The sequence below is a fragment of the Lithobates pipiens genome, unplaced genomic scaffold, assembly GCF_037356315.1.
Source record: "Lithobates pipiens isolate NorthernLeopardFrog02 unplaced genomic scaffold, aLitPip1_a1.2 Scaffold_23, whole genome shotgun sequence".
In the NCBI taxonomy this organism is placed as follows: domain Eukaryota; kingdom Metazoa; phylum Chordata; class Amphibia; order Anura; family Ranidae; genus Lithobates; species Lithobates pipiens.
Genome location: NW_027507785.1, coordinates 163,707,168 through 163,725,568, shown reverse-complemented (window position 1 = coordinate 163,725,568; position 18,401 = coordinate 163,707,168). Strand labels below are relative to the sequence as shown.

General features: G+C 43.5%; 1 protein-coding gene across 3 annotated transcripts in view; it reads left to right on the top strand.

Moving 5' to 3' along the window:
• XRCC6 (X-ray repair cross complementing 6) overlaps positions 1 to 18,401 on the top strand; it is a 229,176-nt gene that overhangs the window by 8,892 nt on the left and 201,883 nt on the right. For all 3 annotated transcript variants that reach the window (XM_077452527.1, XM_077452525.1, XM_077452526.1), the window contains exon 2: positions 10,137 to 10,229. In XM_077452527.1, the coding sequence (XP_077308653.1) occupies positions 10,148 to 10,229 (82 nt within the window). In that variant the 5' untranslated portion in view covers positions 10,137 to 10,147. The remainder of the gene's footprint in view (positions 1 to 10,136; positions 10,230 to 18,401) is intronic.

The following is an 18,401-nucleotide window of genomic DNA, read 5'->3' as shown; positions in this document are numbered from 1 at the left end:
CCATCTGGTGACTTAAAACAAAAAATGTTGTACATGTTCTGACATCTTACTCTGCAAAAAGCTAAGATCAGTTTCACACAGTCTTCAACTTGTGAGATGAACAGCAAGCTTTGACAAAGCATTTTCAGAGCTTTCAGAAACTTTGTTGAAGCTTTTAAATTACCATTCACTCTAGTTTGTAAATGTTGAACATAGATTCTAATGGGAGTTCTGATGGCTGCTTTAACCACTAGGGACCCGCGCTATAGAGCTAATCACCGGAGGCCGTGATTGGGACATCAGTCCCGATCACGGCCAGCTTACCAGTGCCCACCTGCCCCCTGCCAGTGCCACCCCAGTAATAAAAGTGCCACCCATCAGTTGCCCACAATCTGCCTCAACAATGGTGCTGCACCCCAGTGCCACATATCCGTGCCCATCAGTGTCATCTACCAGTGCCCAGCAGTGGTACCTATCAGTGCCCCTTAGTGCCACCCATCCGTGCCATCTTATCTTTGCCCATCAGTGCTGCCTTATCTGTGTCCATCAGTACTGCCTTATCTGTGCTTATCTGTGCCTATTAGTGCCGCCTTAACTATGCCTATCAGTGCCGCCTCATCAGCGTACTTCAATGAAGGAGAAAAATGACCTGTTTGCAAAATTTTATAAACAAACTATTAAACGTGATTTATTTTTTATTTTTTTGCTTTTTTTTTTTTTGTTTAGCAAAAAATAAAACTCCCAGCTGTATTAAATACCACCAAAAGAAAGCTCTATTTATGGGGGAAAAAAATTATTTTGAATTTGGGTACAGTGTTGTATGACCGCAATTGTCATTCAAAGTGCATCCGCGCTGAAAGCTGAAAATTGGTCTGGGCAGGAGGTGCTTTAAGTGCCCAGTAAGCAAGTGGTTAAACAATCTATTAGGCTTCAGCACTTTTTGAAGCTTGAATATGGGAGTGCTACAAAAAATTCAGGTACTTAAATCCTAAAAATTTAGGCAGAATATAACCCAATGAGTTGAGGCACTAAGGACTTTCATGGTACGGTATGAACTTGCAATATACAATTATTTCTCGTTCAAAAATTTTTTATTTTATGTTAAAATAAATTACATGTACAGAATATAAGACAAATTATGTGATACCAGAAATAAAAAGTAGGCATATTGAAGTAAGGATGATACAAAGCAAAGAAGAATTTCAAGATTATTCTCGTGGGAATGACAATAAATGGCCTTTATATATTTTAGAATTTGAAAACATTCTTATAGCTGAGTTTTAAACATTTTAATCCCAAGAAATATAAATATGTCTAATATACAATTATTTAAAAAATATATCACTTTATTATAGCAAAATGACATTAACCACTTTCCGACTGGCGCACGCCGATGTACGTCGGCAGAATGGCATGGACAGGCAAATGGACGTACCTGTACATCTCCAAATTTTGCTGTTGTGCCATCGTGTGCACACTGGTCTGGACATCCGTGAGTCGGATCACGGGTCCCGGGGATTCAATTGGCGCGGAGATACCCGCAATTATCTCACAGGGAGGAAGAACGGGGAGATGCTAATGTAAACAAGCATCTCCCCGTTCTGCCTAGTGACAGTGTCGCTGATCTCTGCTCCCTGTTATCAGTGATGTGTCACACACAGCCCCCCCCCACAGTTAAACACGCCCCAGGACACACTTAACCCCTACACTGCCACCTCGTGGTTAACGCCTTCACTTCCAGTGTCATACACAGGAATCGGTGCATTTGTATAGCACTGATTGCTGTATAAATGACAATGGTCCCAAAAATGTGTCAGACGTGCCCGCCATAATGTCGCAGTCACAATGAAAATCGCTGATCGCCACCATTACTAATAATTTTTTTTTTTTTTTTTAATTAATAAAAATCCCCTTTTTTGTAAACACTAACTTTTGCGCAAACCAATCAATAACCGCTTATTGTGACTTTTTTTTTTGTTTCATTTTTTTTTTTTTACCAAAAATATATGTAGAAGAATATGTATTGGCCTAAGGTTTTGTGTGTGTGGTGTGTGTGTGTGTGTGTATATATATGTATGTGTGTGTGTGTGTGTGTGTGTGTGTGTGTGTGTGTGTGTGTGTGTGTGTGTGTTATTCTCTTTTCTTTATCATATATCAGGACAAAAAAAGCCTCAAGTATTTACTTAGTGGGTTATAGCTACCTTCAGGTGTTGACGCTGGCACACCCTAGGTGTTGCCACGAATGAAGATGTATTCTGAGCCGCTCCAGGAGGGATCCATGCTGGATTTAAAAAGCCTCCACAACCGGATCCATCCCGTCACTATGCCTCCAGGATGGTACGCAGGCTTTGCATAGAAGAACGAGGTTTTGCCTGTAATGCTCCTTTGAGGGCTAGACCCTAGGAACCAGGACTCTTTTTTGGTCTTTGGTCTTGCTACATTACCTAAAGTTGTCCTGAGGGGTGCTCCACAAGGTCCAAAGCAGTGGAAACCCCTATTAAAGCCCAGTCTTTGAAGGTTAAACCACGCTGCCCGCCGTGATGGGTGAAGTTTGGATCTGTCTGTTTACAGCAGTATTCTGCAGCGAGGAAAGCATAGGAACTGCAAAGTCCACCTAATGACTTTTCTTTCAATTTTATTGTCATGCCTTTAAAAAACTCCTCAAGAGGGAGTAACAGTGTATATACCTGTTTAAATGTGTTCTAAACAGCGTGTGTCTCAGCAGCTGGAGGGGGGTTCTCCTCTCCCCCAATTAGGGAAACTGAGTGGTTGGGGGTTGCATGTTATGTTAACGAGCATAAAAGCTGATAAATCTGCTGTGTAAAATCTGTTTCTGTGTATGCAATTCCGATGTGCATGCTCAGATTCAACTACGGGATGGAAGATATTGGCTACTGGTTATTGAACGATGGTGGACTATGGACATAGATCTTCTAGCATCCAGATTCAACATGAAGTTAGTGAACTTTGTGTCCAGAACAAGGTATCCACTCGCATATGGAACATATGCGCTGGTAACCCCGTGGGATATCCTGATCTATGTCATTTCCTGATTCAGTTGCTGCCTCGACTTCTTTGCAGGATCAAGCTAGAAAGAGAGCTGGTAATTTTCGTAGCACCCAGAAGGTCATGGTACACAGATCGCAAAGATGGCACTGGAGGGTTCTTGGCCTCTCCCACTAAGGCCAGACCTGCTCTTGCAGGGGCCGATATTCCATCCTACTTTGACGCTAAATTTAACGGCTTGGCTATTGAAACCCACATTCAAAAGAAACGTGAGCTTTCCAGGTCAGTTATCTCAACTTTTAAAAAAAGTATGCCTCCTGGTGTGAATCCAAGGGTTGTCACCCTCTGAGATATATTATAGGCAGAATCCTTGCCTTTCTACAATTGGGCGTAGAGATGAAGTTGGCCCTATCGGTTTTATTTCAAAGACGCTTGCTACGCATTCTTTAGTCCAGGGTTTTATGCACAGGGTGATGCGGATTAATCTGCCAGTTAAATCACCTTTTAACCCCTTGGGACTTGAATTTAATTTTTGTCAGTGTTACAAAAACAGCCATTTGAACCATTACAGCATATTCCCTTAGTCCTTCTGACAAAGGAAGCTGATATTTTTGGTTGCTATATCCTCAGCAAGGAGGCTTTCCGAATTGGCTGCTCTTTCTTGTAAAGAGCCATATTTGATTATTCATGAGGACAGGCTCATGATTTCAGGCTTTCATCTGAATGAAGATATTTTCCTGCTATCGTTTTTCCCAAAACCATGTTCCAGGGAAGAAAAATCATTACATTGTCTTGATGTAATGAGAGCAGTGAAAATCTATTTAAAGAAACTGCTCAGATTCGTAAGACTGATGTCTTATTTCTTCTGCCAGAGGGTCCTAAGAAGGGACAGGCAACGGTGAAATCCACTGTTGCTAAGTGGATTTGGCAAGTTAGACTTCAAACTTATGCTTTAAAGGGTAAGATTCCCCCTTTTCAAGTTTAAAGTACACTCTACCAGAGCGGTTAGTACTTTGTGGGCAGTGCGTCACCAGGCATCTTTTGTTTAGATCTGCAAGGCTGCAACGTGGTCTTCGGTCCATACATTCACAACATTTTATCAAGTGGCTGTAAGAAGGAATGAGGATATTGCCTTCGGGCGCCAGTGTGCTGCAGGCAGCAGTATAAGTCCTCAAGGTCTGGGGGTGCCCTACAGGTTGTGGCTCCCTCCCCTCAAGCAGCATTGCTATGGGACGTCCACTAAGTAAATACAGAGGCTCTGTGTCCTATGCTGTACGATAAAGAAAACAGGATTTTATAACCAGCTGACCCTGTAAAATCCTTGGAGTACATCAAAGGACACAGAGCTCCCGCCCCTCTGTTTTATAGAGTGAGAGTATATTAATTATATTGCTTGGATACAAAACGGAGGTACTCTTGGGAGGAGGGTTTATATAGAGTCAACTTTCTGTATTGGGTGTGCCAGTGTCAACACCTGAAGGTAGCTATAACCCACTAAGTAAATACTTGAGGCTCTGTGTCCTATGATATTCTCCAAGAAAAGGATTTTACAGGTAAGCTGTTATAAAAATCCTACCCCCCCCCCCCTTTCTTTAATCACATTCCCCATGTTCTCGGCTTTATAACAGCTGGTTAGCAGAAACAGCAGCACACTGAGGTTCCTATTGAAAGACTGTTCTGGAGGGCTGTACGACATAACAGTTGTACGACTATGTATCCAACTTTGCCCTGTGACTTGAAGTCCGACATCAATGAACTGGGATCTGACTTTGATCCGACAATGCAGGCACTTTGTGTCTGGTATGAATCTTTAGGGGTATTTCCATGCCCAAATTTTAAAAAAATGCCCTCCACATGGGTGGGTGCTTTTGGGGCAATGGGGACCTTGCGCCTTCCACCCCAACTCACCTTCTCCCCATGTTGAGGACAAGGACCTCTTGCCGACAACCCTAGCCTTGTGTGGTTCAGGGGTGGGGGGGGGGTGCGCCTGCTTGTCTCCACCCCCCTGACCTGTTGGCTGCATGCTCCGATAAGGGTCTGTAATGGATTTTGGTGGGGGTCCCATGCTGTTTTTATGGTGTGAGGGGTTCCTTTGAAAATCCGAAGGGTCTGGTATGGTCTTGGAGGGAGAACCCATGCGGGGTGGTGTTGTGTTTTTTTTTTTTTTTTTGGGGGGGGGGGGGGGGTGTGGCTTTGTGAAAGTGGACAGGGGATTTCTCCCTGCACCAACTGTTAAAAATTGAAAACAGAAGTGCGGGACTGAGTCATTCAGTTTCCTGTGAATGAATTAGATTGCTAGTACCATTAGCCATTCCGGATGATGGCTTTAAGTTATCAATGAACTGCGAGGGCACTAGTGAGCACTCTTAGATTCCATTCACAGCCTGGGTGTTCCAGAATCGTGGCCAAATGCATGTGCGATGCCATTACTTCTAATGGCACCCGAATTACAGTGTGATTTTTGCCGCTCGATAAATCGCCACACGTGACACTGTCACCAAAAAGCGGCTCCTGCTCATTTTTGAGTGACAAGCTTTGCAAGTTTTCAATTCATCATGGCAAAAATTGCACAGCGATTTGAGTTGCCTTTTAGAAGTAATGGCATCGCAAACGTATCTCAGGATTCTGGAATTGTGGGCAGAATCACCTGCGGTTATGCAACGCCCAGGTGTAAATGGGGCCTTTTTAATTTTTTTTATGGTATCTATATTACTTTTTTTTATAAAAGTTAAAATATATACAAATGAGAGCAAACAGTGCCAGAATTAAAGAGTAAGCATCCATTCAATATATCTGTACAGCAATGTACAGATTGTGAAAACTTTGTGTATATATGTATTCCAAGGAGCAGAAAAGTAGTACAAAAAGATTACAGAAACATTTCCAGGTTAGGTCTATACCTACAATTGCAACATTCCTTCTCTACCAAAATGACCCTGGTCCAAATGTACATCTCATGTAACAGTTGGGATACGTGGTATTAGATTCTACCCACAGGGTCCAGACTTTTGAATTTTTTTTTTTTTTTTTTAAGGGAAACCCCTAGGTCAGTTCGTATAATGGGATAGCTTAATGGACCAGAGAAGCCAAGAGTTCAATGTGGCAGGTGACTGATTTCCAATGTGTAGCTATGGATTTGTTGGCATAAAACAAAGTTTTTCTATATCGGTTAAAACTATTGTCTATGTAACCAAAAAAAAGCAAGGTGGGGGATAAAGACCATTAGGCAGTTGAGTAAGTGAGCTAAGGAATGCAATGATTTCACACCATGGGATAAATGTGCCACCCACCGAGGCGTACTTGGAGAAAACCCGCAAAGGGAAGAAGACAGGGAGTATAATATGAACGATAAAGAATTTTGTCTGAACAACCTTGTCCCTGGATGAAATAATTGGCTGAAGGATTTCGTGCCACATTTCTTCTGTAAGCTTCAGAATATCTACTCTCCATCGAGACTCCGTGATCTGAAGTCTATCAGTTGTAGAGTGAAGCAGGAGAGCGTAATATGTAGACTTTTTTTTTTTTTTTTTTTTTTTTTATAGAATGTGATGTATGGAAATAGGCTGTAGAAGGGGGGGCGGTTATAGTCTCATTGAAATTATGTGAAGGAACAATGAATAAATGGGACACCGGTTTTACCCCATGCCTAACCCAGGGACAGCTCATCTGGTGAAAAAAAAAATCCTGCAAAGTGGAGCGTTAGGAGAGTGGTAGGGGTAGTTAACTTGGTTATTTTAAATATACGTAAGGTCACTGATAGCACATTGGTACTGGCCCTACCCATAGTGGACTGGCGGTGAAATACATTTTGTAGAGATTAGTAAGAAGTGAGGATAGCTGCTTCCAAGGCTGAAGGCAGCGTTATTTGGCTTCTGGGTAGAACCACCAATATGCATGAGCCAATGGGAGGCATTGTAAAATAATGGTTTACAATATTGAACAGCAAAGCCTCCATCCGGAATAGACAACTACAAGGTATCCTTAGCTATTTTAGTGGTCCTGACCCCCCCCATATAAAAGATGTAAGAATACAGTCGATATTAGAAGTAGTTTAAGGACATAAACCAGAGCATTACTTAAAATGTAGAGGAAATGCGTCAAAAAATTATTTGGAAAATGTTTACTCTACCCAAGTGCAGTAAAGGGAAGATTAGCCCAGACGTTAAATTTTTTTAAGTCTACTAATAAGGGGATTTCAAGTTGGTTTTTAAGACATTTTCAAAGTTTTTGTTCGATTATTATCCCCAGGCACTGAAAACTATGGATATAAGTAAGCGCATTCTGATCCAACGGAAAAAGAATAGATTTTTTTCCAAACTTATTCGGAATCCCCAGAAGTGTCCAAACCCTTGAATGAGAGCTAGCAATGTTGAAAGGGAGGAGTGGAGGGTCTGTTAAATAGATTAGCATGTCGTTCACATAAAGGGACACCTTTTTTCTTCCAGCTTGTTAACGACTGGGTCATGGATCGCGGAGTTACAGCGTATCAATTCGGCTAGGGTTTTTTTTTTTTTATCGCCAAGGCAAATATAGGCCTCAGAAATATCACATTTACTCTTATTCAAGTCGGGGTTTATAATACAAGTTAATCCACCAGAGGTTAACATTTCCAAAGCCAAATTTTCGCAAGGTACCTTCTGTAAATAGGGCCATTCTACCAAATCAAAGGCCTTGTGTGTCCAATGCTATTGCAACTCTAGAGCCCACATTTTCATGTATGACCTGCATTTTAGTAAAAGCCTGCATCAATTTAATGGAAGTAGATCTCCTCGTGATAAATCCAGGTTTGATCTGAGTGCACAATAGAGTGAATCACTGTATTCAATCTACAGGCAAGCGTTTTAGCTAAGATTTTAATATCCAGGTAATCAACACAATGGGATGGTAGGATTTACAACAGAGGTGATCCTTGTGCGTTTTTGGCACTATCGATGCCTCGGACATAGAGGGCAGTAGACACCCCTCCTTTAAAAGCACGGGTAAACATCTCAAGTAAGTGAAGTACTAGAATATCTCAATAATGTAGATACCACTCAATAGGAAAGCTGTCAAGGCCTGGTGTTTTGTTCTGTGCAAAGGAGTGTATGACTGACTCTATTTCTTTTGTTGTTTAAAGGAGCTACGACTAGAGAAATCTGGCTTGCAGACAGTTTAGGCAAATTAATATCATAAATCGTCATCTAGTTCAACTATAGTGTAGTGTGCTCTAGTAATATATAAGTCTGTATAAAAGGATACAAATGTATTAAACACATCACTAGTTTGTTCAACTATAATACCTGCAGACTAAGGATGATCTCAGCCATGTTCACATGGGGTCCACATGCAGAGCCCTCCAGGAAGTTGGCGCGGCGCTGCGCTAATCACAGGCGGTGATGCATTGCCCCGATGCGCGGCTGCAGAGATCGGGCAATGTCTCACTTCCTGTGATTAGCGCAGCACTGCACCGATTTCCTGGCGGGCTCTGCATGTGGACCTTGCAAACACGCCTGAGCTCATCCCTACTGCAGACTTGCATGTCCTGAAATCCAGCGATGTCGGCACCCCAGCCGATGTTTCCATTGGCCCTGCTGCTGCCATTCGTAGTTGGGGAACCCGGCAGTGAAGCCTTCCAGCTTCACAGCTAGTTCCCTAATGCGATGCACGTTGCATTCTCTTACTGGCATGGCAGCGGGGGAAGGAGGAGAGCCTTGCATCTGATGGAAGTGGGGAAGGATATCTGTCAAAAACCGGTACCCCAACTGTTCATTTGGACCAGCTTGGTCCAAATTAACTATTTGCTTCACTAAGTGCTGCAGAGTCTCTAAGCACTACATGTGCTGCATGTAACTTTAGCTACATACAGTGCTGGATTTCAGATGTGAGGCAGAAACTTCCTCTATACCCTTAACAAACCAGAGTTTGGCTGAGCTGCACTCCCCCCCCCCCCCCCCCACTCAGCCAGTATATATTTACAGAATACAAAACTGCCAATGAATGTATAAGATTGTCTTGTTCCGGTGTGAGATGGGGTGTTCATCTCACAGCTGGAACCCAGCACTGTGTACTGTATGTAGCTGAAGTTGCATGTAGTACATATGGTGCTTGGAGCCAATGCAGAACTTAGTGAACCAAATGGTTAATTTGGATCAGCGTGGTCCAAACAATCTATTTTAAGGTGACAGGAAACCTGCACATAAGCTTTAAGCTTCAAATCCCAGAGAATTCGTGGCACAGAACCTTCACTGAATGCAGCTCACTTTCCCCCAACCCCCACCCCCCCCCCCCCCCCCCAACAGCAAAAAATGCTAATCGGGAGAGCTTTGCAGTAGCTGCTACAAAATCACCAGTGTCATTTGAGTGTAAGGATTTAGATCTACTTTAAAGCGGAGGTCCACCCTAAAGTGGACCTTCCGCTCATTGGAGAGATCGGCTTTGGGGTGCCGACATCGCGGGCACGCTGGGTGGGTAAGTGCCACTATTTTAAAAGTCAGCAGCTGCAATATTTGTAGCTGCTGGCTTTAAAAAAAAATAAATAAAAAAAAAATAAAATGGCGGACTCACGCTTTAATCATGCAATTTTTTTATGTTGCATGATATTTGCACAGCTTTTTATTAAATGCATATTTTCAGGGGAAGAAAAAAAAACATGAATTTGAGTGCATGCAACACACACAAAAGATGGGGGTACATTGAGTAAATGCATACTAAGTTAAGACTCAAAAAATGACAGTACCTATATTTTTTCATAGGTGATGCCTTTGCAAGTTGTAAATTACTAATAAACTACAAGTTATGGCCCCAAAAAATATTACTATGTTTACAGCAGTACCTCACATTTTTTTTTTTATTTTTATTTTTTTATTATAGTATTTAGTATAGTATGGCCTGGTGACATGTTCTCTTTTATAGATACATCAGGGATAACAAGTTGAAGTCCAGTTTTAAAATGGACATCGATGAATAACTAGTTGAAGTGTGATTTATTATTATTATGATTATTATTTATTATAATTTTTTTTAATTATTTTTTTTTTGCTGCAAATAGTCCTTGCAAATTATTTTAATCCTTTTTATTCCTGTGAGATGTTTTAGGTTTTGATCTATATTAATAAATTCAAAGGAAGGAGCAACTGGATTATGATTTTATTTTTATTTTTTCCCCTTAAAAGTTCCTGAAGCCATGCCTGAATGGGGTTCTTACTATCATAATGAGGAGGGTGAAGAGGACAATGAAAATGAAGATGGAGATGCAGAGCCTGGTGGTAAGATTTATTTACGGCTTTTGCTTTGTCAGCAAAAGGTTTAACCACTTTCAGACCGGACCATTTTTCTGGCTTAAGACCAGACCACTTTTTGCGATTTGGCACTGCGTCGCTTTAACTGACAATTGTGCGACATGGCTCCCAAACAAAATTGACGTCCGCCCCCCCCCCACAAATAGAGCTTTCTTTTGGTGGTATTTGATTACCCCTGTGGTTTAAACAAAAAGAGCGACAATTTTGAAAAAAAAAGCATTGGTTTTTACTTTTTGCTATAATATCCCCAAAAATATATAAACAAATTTTTCTCAGTTTAGGCCGATATGTATTATTCTACATATTTTTGAAAAAAAAAAGTATTAAGCGTATATTGATTGGTTTGCACAAATGTTATAGCGTCTACAAAATAGGGGATAGATTTATGGCATTTTAAGTATACATTTTTTTTATTAGTAATGGCAGCAATCTGCTTTTAAAAAAAAAAAAAAACTTTTATCATGACTGTGACATTATGGCGGACACTTTTGACACCATTTTGGGATCATTGTCATTTATACAGCAATCAATGCTATAAAAATGCACTGATTACTGTGTAAATGACACTGGCGGGGAAGGGGTTAAACACTAGGGGGCGATGAAGGGGTTAAGCATGTCCTGTGGGGGGATGGGCTACCACTGACATGACAGCAATTACTGCTCCCGACTACAGGGAGCAGTAGATCCCTGTCAGGTCACTAGGCAGAATGGGGAAATGCCTAGTTTACAAAGGGACGTACCTGTTGTACTTGTGCGCTGGTTGGCTAGTGGTTAAATGCAATTTTATTTTATTTTTTTTGAAAAAAAACTTTTTTAATTTGATTGCACTATATTGCCTAAATGTTTGGTAAAATATAAAAGATGATCTTAAGCCGAGTACGTAGATACCAAACGCGACATGCTTTAAAATTGCGAACAACCGTGCAGCAGGGACAAACTACATACGTTTTTAAAAGCATTTACAGGTTACTGCTTTAGATTTACAGAAGAGGTCTGCTGCTAAAATTACTACTCTCGATCCGATGTTCGCGGTGATACCTCGCATGCATGGTGAAATTGCTGTTTATGTATGATACGAGACTGACGCTTGCCCTCGCCATTGCGTGCAAGCACGGGGGGGTGGGGGTCATGGGTGTATTTATTTTTTTACACTGTTCCTTTAGTCCATTAGACTCTAGATCTCTTCTTGTCTCACAAAGCATCTGACCACACCAAGATCGGTGTGATAAGATGCTTTCCTAATGGTGCTGTTTATATCCGCCAAAATGGAAGTCATGACATGCTTGTAGCTTCCAGTTTCTTAGGCCATAGAGATGATTGGAGCCGTTCTGGTCTTTGATCAGTTCTATGGTCAGCTGGTGGAACCACTGGCTTAATTCTCAGGTTCCCCGGTGGGACAGGAGAGCCAGAGAAAACCATGGAAGATGGCAGGGGGGAGGAGGACATTTCCCTCCACTGCTGGCTGAAAAAGATACCAAGATGATACCTAAACCTGCAGGCATCATTCTGGTTTAACTCTCAAAATCCAGCAACATACCAGTACATTGCTGGTCCTTGTTGGGCATATATTGTAATGTTTGTGTGGTGTTTGTTTTTTGTTTTTTTTTGTTGCAGCCTGTGGGCGCAATGAAAAAAAGGTTGATCGTTTTTTTTATTTTTTATAGTAGTGGTGAAATTGCCTCCTACAGCGCTGGACTTGCTGATTAAGGTATCATGAGAGCAAACGCTGTTGCTGTCAAGATGAATAAATCAGTGCTGCAGCTGAATGGTGTACCTGAAAAGAAAATATAGCTACAATAAAACATTGCAGTTAAAAAATACAGTAAAAGAGCAGAACAACAAAACGAGAATAGAGAGAGAATAAAAGGACAACTATTTTTGTGTGTGTAATATATATATATATATATATATATATATATATATATATATATATATATATATATATATATATATATATATATATATTTATATATATATATATTTATTTTTTTCTCAAATCGCCTTTCAGAGAGTGTAGCTCCACCTTCTTCTCAGGAAACGCATGCCCACTTTAAAAACGCCTCCTCTTCCCCCATGGCTTCAGTTGTTGTGTTTCCTCCATGGGGGAAGCATGTGCCTGCAACCAGGGGGAAGCTACCCTCTCTCCGGGGGAGTAAAGGCTTACCTTGCGGTGGTTGTTGTTCTTTGGCCCCCAGCAGCATCTCCAGTGGGAGAGGTCTCCTGTAGCTCCTGGTCCCGCCATCTCACCGGAGTGAGGACCCTCAGAGTGCCGGCGTCGTGTGCCCGGTGTCCGCTGGACAGCGCAGGGAGGGCTCTGCTGCTGGCGGAGGTCGCTTCAGGTCAGCGGCGTGGCTCCGTTCTCGGCGCCGGGTCCCGGGCGGCGACAGCGTCGTTTTTGGTGATGCTCAGGCGCTCTGAGGGTGCGTGGCGCCGTGGTTCAAGCGCCTGGAACGCAGGGGCCATGGGGCGGGTCAGGTGACCGTGTGCTTCCGCTTCCGGCCAGCCCTGATGACGCGGCGGCTGGGAAAATTCAAATGGATGGCGGAACTGAAAAGACAAGAAGCTGTCTCACTCGGCGGTATGGAGGAGTGCAAGTCAGCAATGGCAGAGACAGGCGCCCCTAGCACCGGTCCAGCCCAGGTATGTAAGGTGAAGCGGCACCCTCTGCTTCACTATTGGGCTATGCTTGTGGTGTTTTTGTCTGTTTCCCTCCTCTCGGGAGGCCTGTCGCTGCAGGTCAGAGGTGACTTCTCTGACCTTTGCAGCCTAGTTCAGGGGTCTCGCTAGTGGTCTGTTTTGTGGCGGGTCTCTGCACTGGCTTGGTGTTAGCAGCTGGTAGTTAAAACATTTAGTGAGGTTAACCTGTATGTCGTTAAAGGAAAAGTCACTAGGGAAGTCTAAACCAAGCCAGAGGAAATGTCCTTCTTGCAAAACCCCCTTAGAGACTCGTGGCAGAAGGCAATGTGCAGAGCTTCTATCAGGGAGTTGGTGAAAGACGAAACATCCCAGCAGTATAAGGAGTTATTTTCCTCGGTTAAGGAACTGACAAACTCGTTGAGTTCAGTCAGGTCCATCCTGATACAAAACCCTTCCGGACAGACTGTGCTCAGAACTTGCCACCTAGCCCCAGGGCATCGACATCCAGACCGGTTGAGACCGAGGACTCCGGAGACTAAGGGGGTAGTACTCTTATCTCCATCAGGGATTCTGAGGAGGAGGAGGAGGAAGATAGCAGGGGCTCTCGCTATAAGCTATTGCTAGAGGAGGTAGATGATATCCTTAGAGCAATCTACGCGACTCTAGAAATCCAGGAGGAAAAAGTACAACTGTCAATTCATGACAAGATGTACCAGGGGTTGGACGAAACAAAACAGTTTTTCCAGTCCACAGGGTCCTCTCGGATACGGTGAAAAAAGAGTGGAAGGACCCAGAAAAGCCCCTTTTTTCTCCAAGGCTCTCAAGAGAAGGTTTCCTTCTGAGGATAAGGATTCTGAGGTGTGGAACAAAAAACCCAGAGTAGATGCAGCTTTCTCGCAGGTATCTAGGCGAACGGATCTAGCCTTTGAGGATATGGGGGTCCTGAAAGACCCAATGGATAAAAAAAGCTGACTCCATCCTCAAGAAAGGCCTGGGATGCAGCGTCAGTCAGTCTGGAGCCAGCCATGGCTGCTACAGTAGTGCCCAGGAACCTGGAATGCTGGGTGGAGAAACTGAAGAGCCATGTGGAAGCGGGGACGCCCTGCAAGGATCTTAGTCTTTCCCCACTAATTCTAAATGTAGTCAAATATATGGCAGATGCATCAGCAGAGTCGGTCAAGCTAGCTGCCAGGTCCTCAGCTCTTGTGAATTCAGCCAGGAGGGCAATTTGGCTGAAGACTTGGTCTGGGGACACAGTCTCTAAGGTTAAATTGTGTAGTCTGCCTTTTTCAGGTGACTTGCTCTTCGCCCCCGATCTAGAGACAGTGCTGGATAGGACGGCTAATAAAAAGAAGGCCTTTTTCAGCCAAGAAAAAGCAGGTTACCAAACAGAATTTTGTGCTCTTCAACAGTCGCATAAAAAAGACCAGGACCGTAAGAGTCGGTGGGGCTCACAGAGAGGTAGAGACAGGGGTGGAGTTCTCTTTAGATCTCCACCAGAGCAGACCTCCAAGAGCAAGTGACAATCTCTCCCCAGTGGGGTTGAGACTGTCAGCTTTTCGCGAACAGTGGGACAGGCAGTCTCCAAATTTGTTTGTGAAAAGCGTAGTCGATCAGGGGTACAGGTTGGAGTTTTCAGAACCACCCCCGAGCAGGTTCTATGTGACGGCTCTGCTGAGGGATCAGGAGAAGGCCTCTGCAATGAAGCTCTTATTACAGGAGCTGATATAGCAAGAGATTCTAATCAAAGTCCGAGTAAATCAGCAGGGCAAAGTTTTTTTTCTACTCCCATATCTTTCTGGTGAGGAAACCCTCAGGGAAGTGCCGTCTGATCCTGAACTTAAGTCCTGAGCGGGTCTATACGGTACAAACATTTCTGGATGGGTAAAAAAAAAAAATTTTTCCATCACAAAATTGTTGACTCCAAAACTGTTTCATGGCATCCCTGGATCTGAGGGATGCCTACCTTCATATACCCCATTCATCGGGCGTCATAGCAGTTCCTGCGCCTGGCATTGAATTTGGGGAGCTCGGTGTGGCACCTCCAATTCAGGGCTCTGCCATTCGTACTCTCGTCCTCTCCCAGAGTTTTTACAAAGATTATGGTAGAGGCACTGGAACCCCTGAAATTAAAGGGGATTTCAGTCATCCCTTATCTGGACGACCTTTTTGTTTTTTGCGGACTCCAGGGGAGCGGGTCCCATTCTCACCTCGAGGACCTGGGGTGGCTTCTGAATCTGGAGATGTCAAATCTGGTCCCCTCACAGGAGATTACATTTTTGGGGTATACGATAAACTCAGTTCTCCAGAAAGTGTTTCCTGCCGCTTGGAGAAGTAGGAAAAGTTGCAGCTAGGCTGTAAAGCAGATACAGGGCAACCAGGCAGTTTCGGTCAGGATGGCTATGGCAGTTCTGGGGCTGCTTACGGCAACATTCCCGGCTATTCAATGGGCCAGGTTCCTAAGCAGACAGAAATTGCTAGAGGTAGAATGGAGCCTGAATCAGGAGGTGTTCCTGATGATTTCCGAGGCTTGGGGGGTTCCAGAGATAGACCCTATTGCCAGCCAGCAGAACTCAAAGGTGGGCAGATATTTTCTCTTCACCGAGGAGACGCAGCAGTAGGGCTGGATGCGTTTGGCCCACCCCTGGCACTACCAGCTGTGCTACGCTTTTCCCCCCTTTCCTCTAATTCCACTAGTTCTGAGGAAATTCTGAGAAGAAAGGACGGACTTAATACTAGTCACTCCTTTTTGGCTAAAAAGACCTTGGTTTGCAGGACTTCGAAACCTAGCCTCGAAGCCTCCTTGGAGATTACCACTCAGAAAAGATTTGTTATCCCAGGGGTCAGTAAATCATCCAGAAGTGGAACTTCTACAGCTAACAGCCTGGTTTCTTAGGCGGACCTCTAAAAGCAAAAGGGCTCTCTGATATAGTGGTAAAGACCCTACTATCCAGCAGGAAAGCAGTCACTTAGGCAATTTTACATGAAGGTCTGGAAGAAGTTCAACTCCTGGTGTAGGTCCAGAGAGTTCAAAGTCAAGAGCACGGTGTCCGTCCTGGAGTTTCTCCTTGAAGTAATGGAGAAGGGGCTAGCAGCCAGTACCCTGAAGACTCAGGTGGCGGCCTTATCAGTTTTCTTTGAAAAGACTTTATCAAAAGAGACTTTTAATTTCTAGATTTTTTAGGGCTCTCGCTTGAAGTAGACCGGTAGCCCTCAAAGACTTTCCCAGTTGGAATTTGTCAACAGTTTTGCAGGGTCTCTCGGGGAGCACCGTTTGAACCCTTACAGAAGCCTCTTTACAGAAAGGTCTGGAAAACTATCTTTTTAGTGGCCATCACCTCGGCTAGGAGGATCAGCGAGCTGCAAGCTTTAGCAATTACGGAACCCTTCCTTAGAGTCTATCCGGACAGAGTAGTGCTGAGGACGGATCCAGCATTCCTACCTAAAGTACCCTCAGCCTTTCATCGATCGCAGGAGATAGTGTTGCCTACCTTTTCTGCAATCCCAGCTAATACGAGAGAAGTTTTCCACACATTGGATGTGAGAAGATGCTTACTGCAGTATTTGAAAATGACTAAAGACTTTCAAAGCACAAACGCCCTTTTTGTGATATTTTCAGGATCACTTTAAGGGGAGAAAGCGTCTAAGAGTACGGCTGGGTAGGTGGCTTAAGCTGGCTATAGCAGAAGCCTATAAAGCGAAAGGAGAAATGCCCCCCTCAGGTATTGCCGCTCACTCTACTAGATCTACTGCAGTTTCCTGGGCAGAAAGGGACGGTGCGGCGCCTGAACAGATCTGCAAGGCTGCCACTTGGTTCAGTTATTTGACATTTCTCTGGCACTACCGGTTAGATCTACTGTCTGTGGCAGATCAGGCCTTCGCCAGGAAGGTACTGCAGGCAGTAGTCCCACCCTAGGGTAAGTTTCTCAGTTATCCTCTCCGGGGTTGTCCTGAAAGGCGATTTGAGAAAAACTGAGTTAGACTTACCGGTGACGGTATTTCTAAGAGCCTTTCAGGACAACCGTTACTTCCCTCCCTAGGTTATGCTTAGTAAATGTATTAAGTTCTACCATGGTGGTGTGGTTTCTGTGCTTTGTTTTCCAGTGTCGGAAGGCCACAATAACTGAAGCCATGGGGGAAAAGGAGGTGTTTTTAAAGTGGACATGTGTTTCCCGAGAAGAAGGTGGAGCTACACTCTCTCTCCGGGGGTTGTTCTGAAAGGCTCTTAGAAATACCATCACCGGTAAGTCTAACTCAGTTTTTTTTTTTTATTGTGTGTGTATATATGTGGACTTTACACACACACACACAACACACACACACACACACACACACACACACCTTTGCGGGGGGAGGGGGGTTGGTTGGTTGGGTTATACAGCAGATTTATCAGCTTTTATGCTTGTTAACATAACATGTAACCCCCAGCCACTCAATTTCTCCAATTGGGGGGGGGGGGGGGAGAGAGGAGAACCCCCTCCAGCTGCTGAGACACACGCAGCACACATTTTAAACAGGGTATATACACTGTTACTCCCTCTAGAGGAATTTTTTTAAATCCTTACAATAGAATTGAAAGAAAAGTCATAGGTGGACTTGCAGTTCCTCTGCTTTCCTCTTACATTTTCCTCACAGCAGAATACTGCTGTAAACAGACAAATCCAAACTTCACCCTTCACGGCGGGAAGCTTGGTTAAACCTTCAAAGACTGGGGCCCTGTAGCCCTGTTGACGGTATTCCCGAGTCTGGCTCGGGGTGAGATTTAATTCCCATAAACGGTAATCCCGAGCCAGACTCGCTATCACATCGCTAGATCCATGGAGGGGGTTACTTGCCTTCTCTCCTGGTTCCAGCAATGTCTCCCCGAACTGCCGTGTCTCGCTCGATCTGTGACCGCGCCGAGCTCCGTTTCCTGCTAGCATTGTGACGGGGACGCAGTTTGGCGCCAAATTCAAAAAGTTAAAAATACAGTATACTGTAATCTTTACAGTACTGTATCAAATTACACATCCCCTTTTCACCCTATTGATTTTGTCCAGTGTCCTGCATGCAGTTTTTGTATTATAAATACTGTTCTTTATGCCAGGAAACTGGAGATTGTCCATAGCAACCAAAAAAATGTCAGTTTACATCAAAAGTGGTTACAGACCAGCTAGAAAACAGCGATAATAAATTAGAATCACTCGCAGAATTGAGCAATAGTAACTCATGGGGAAATTCGTCATCAAACCCCTAAAGTAATGACAGCGACAATTCTGCAACTGTTTTTGACTAGTTGATTACATTATTGAATAATTTTTATTATTATTTGTTATAATTATAGTTATTTATTTTAATATATAAATTTATGATTTCAAATTTTTATCATACCTGGGATGTCTATTAGATTCTTCTTTGGATGGATTTAAGTGAATTATTTCTAAGAATTACAGGCCTACAATATAAAACGCCAATTTCAATGCAAAATAATGATACCGCTTTCAGCACCTAAAATCTGAAATA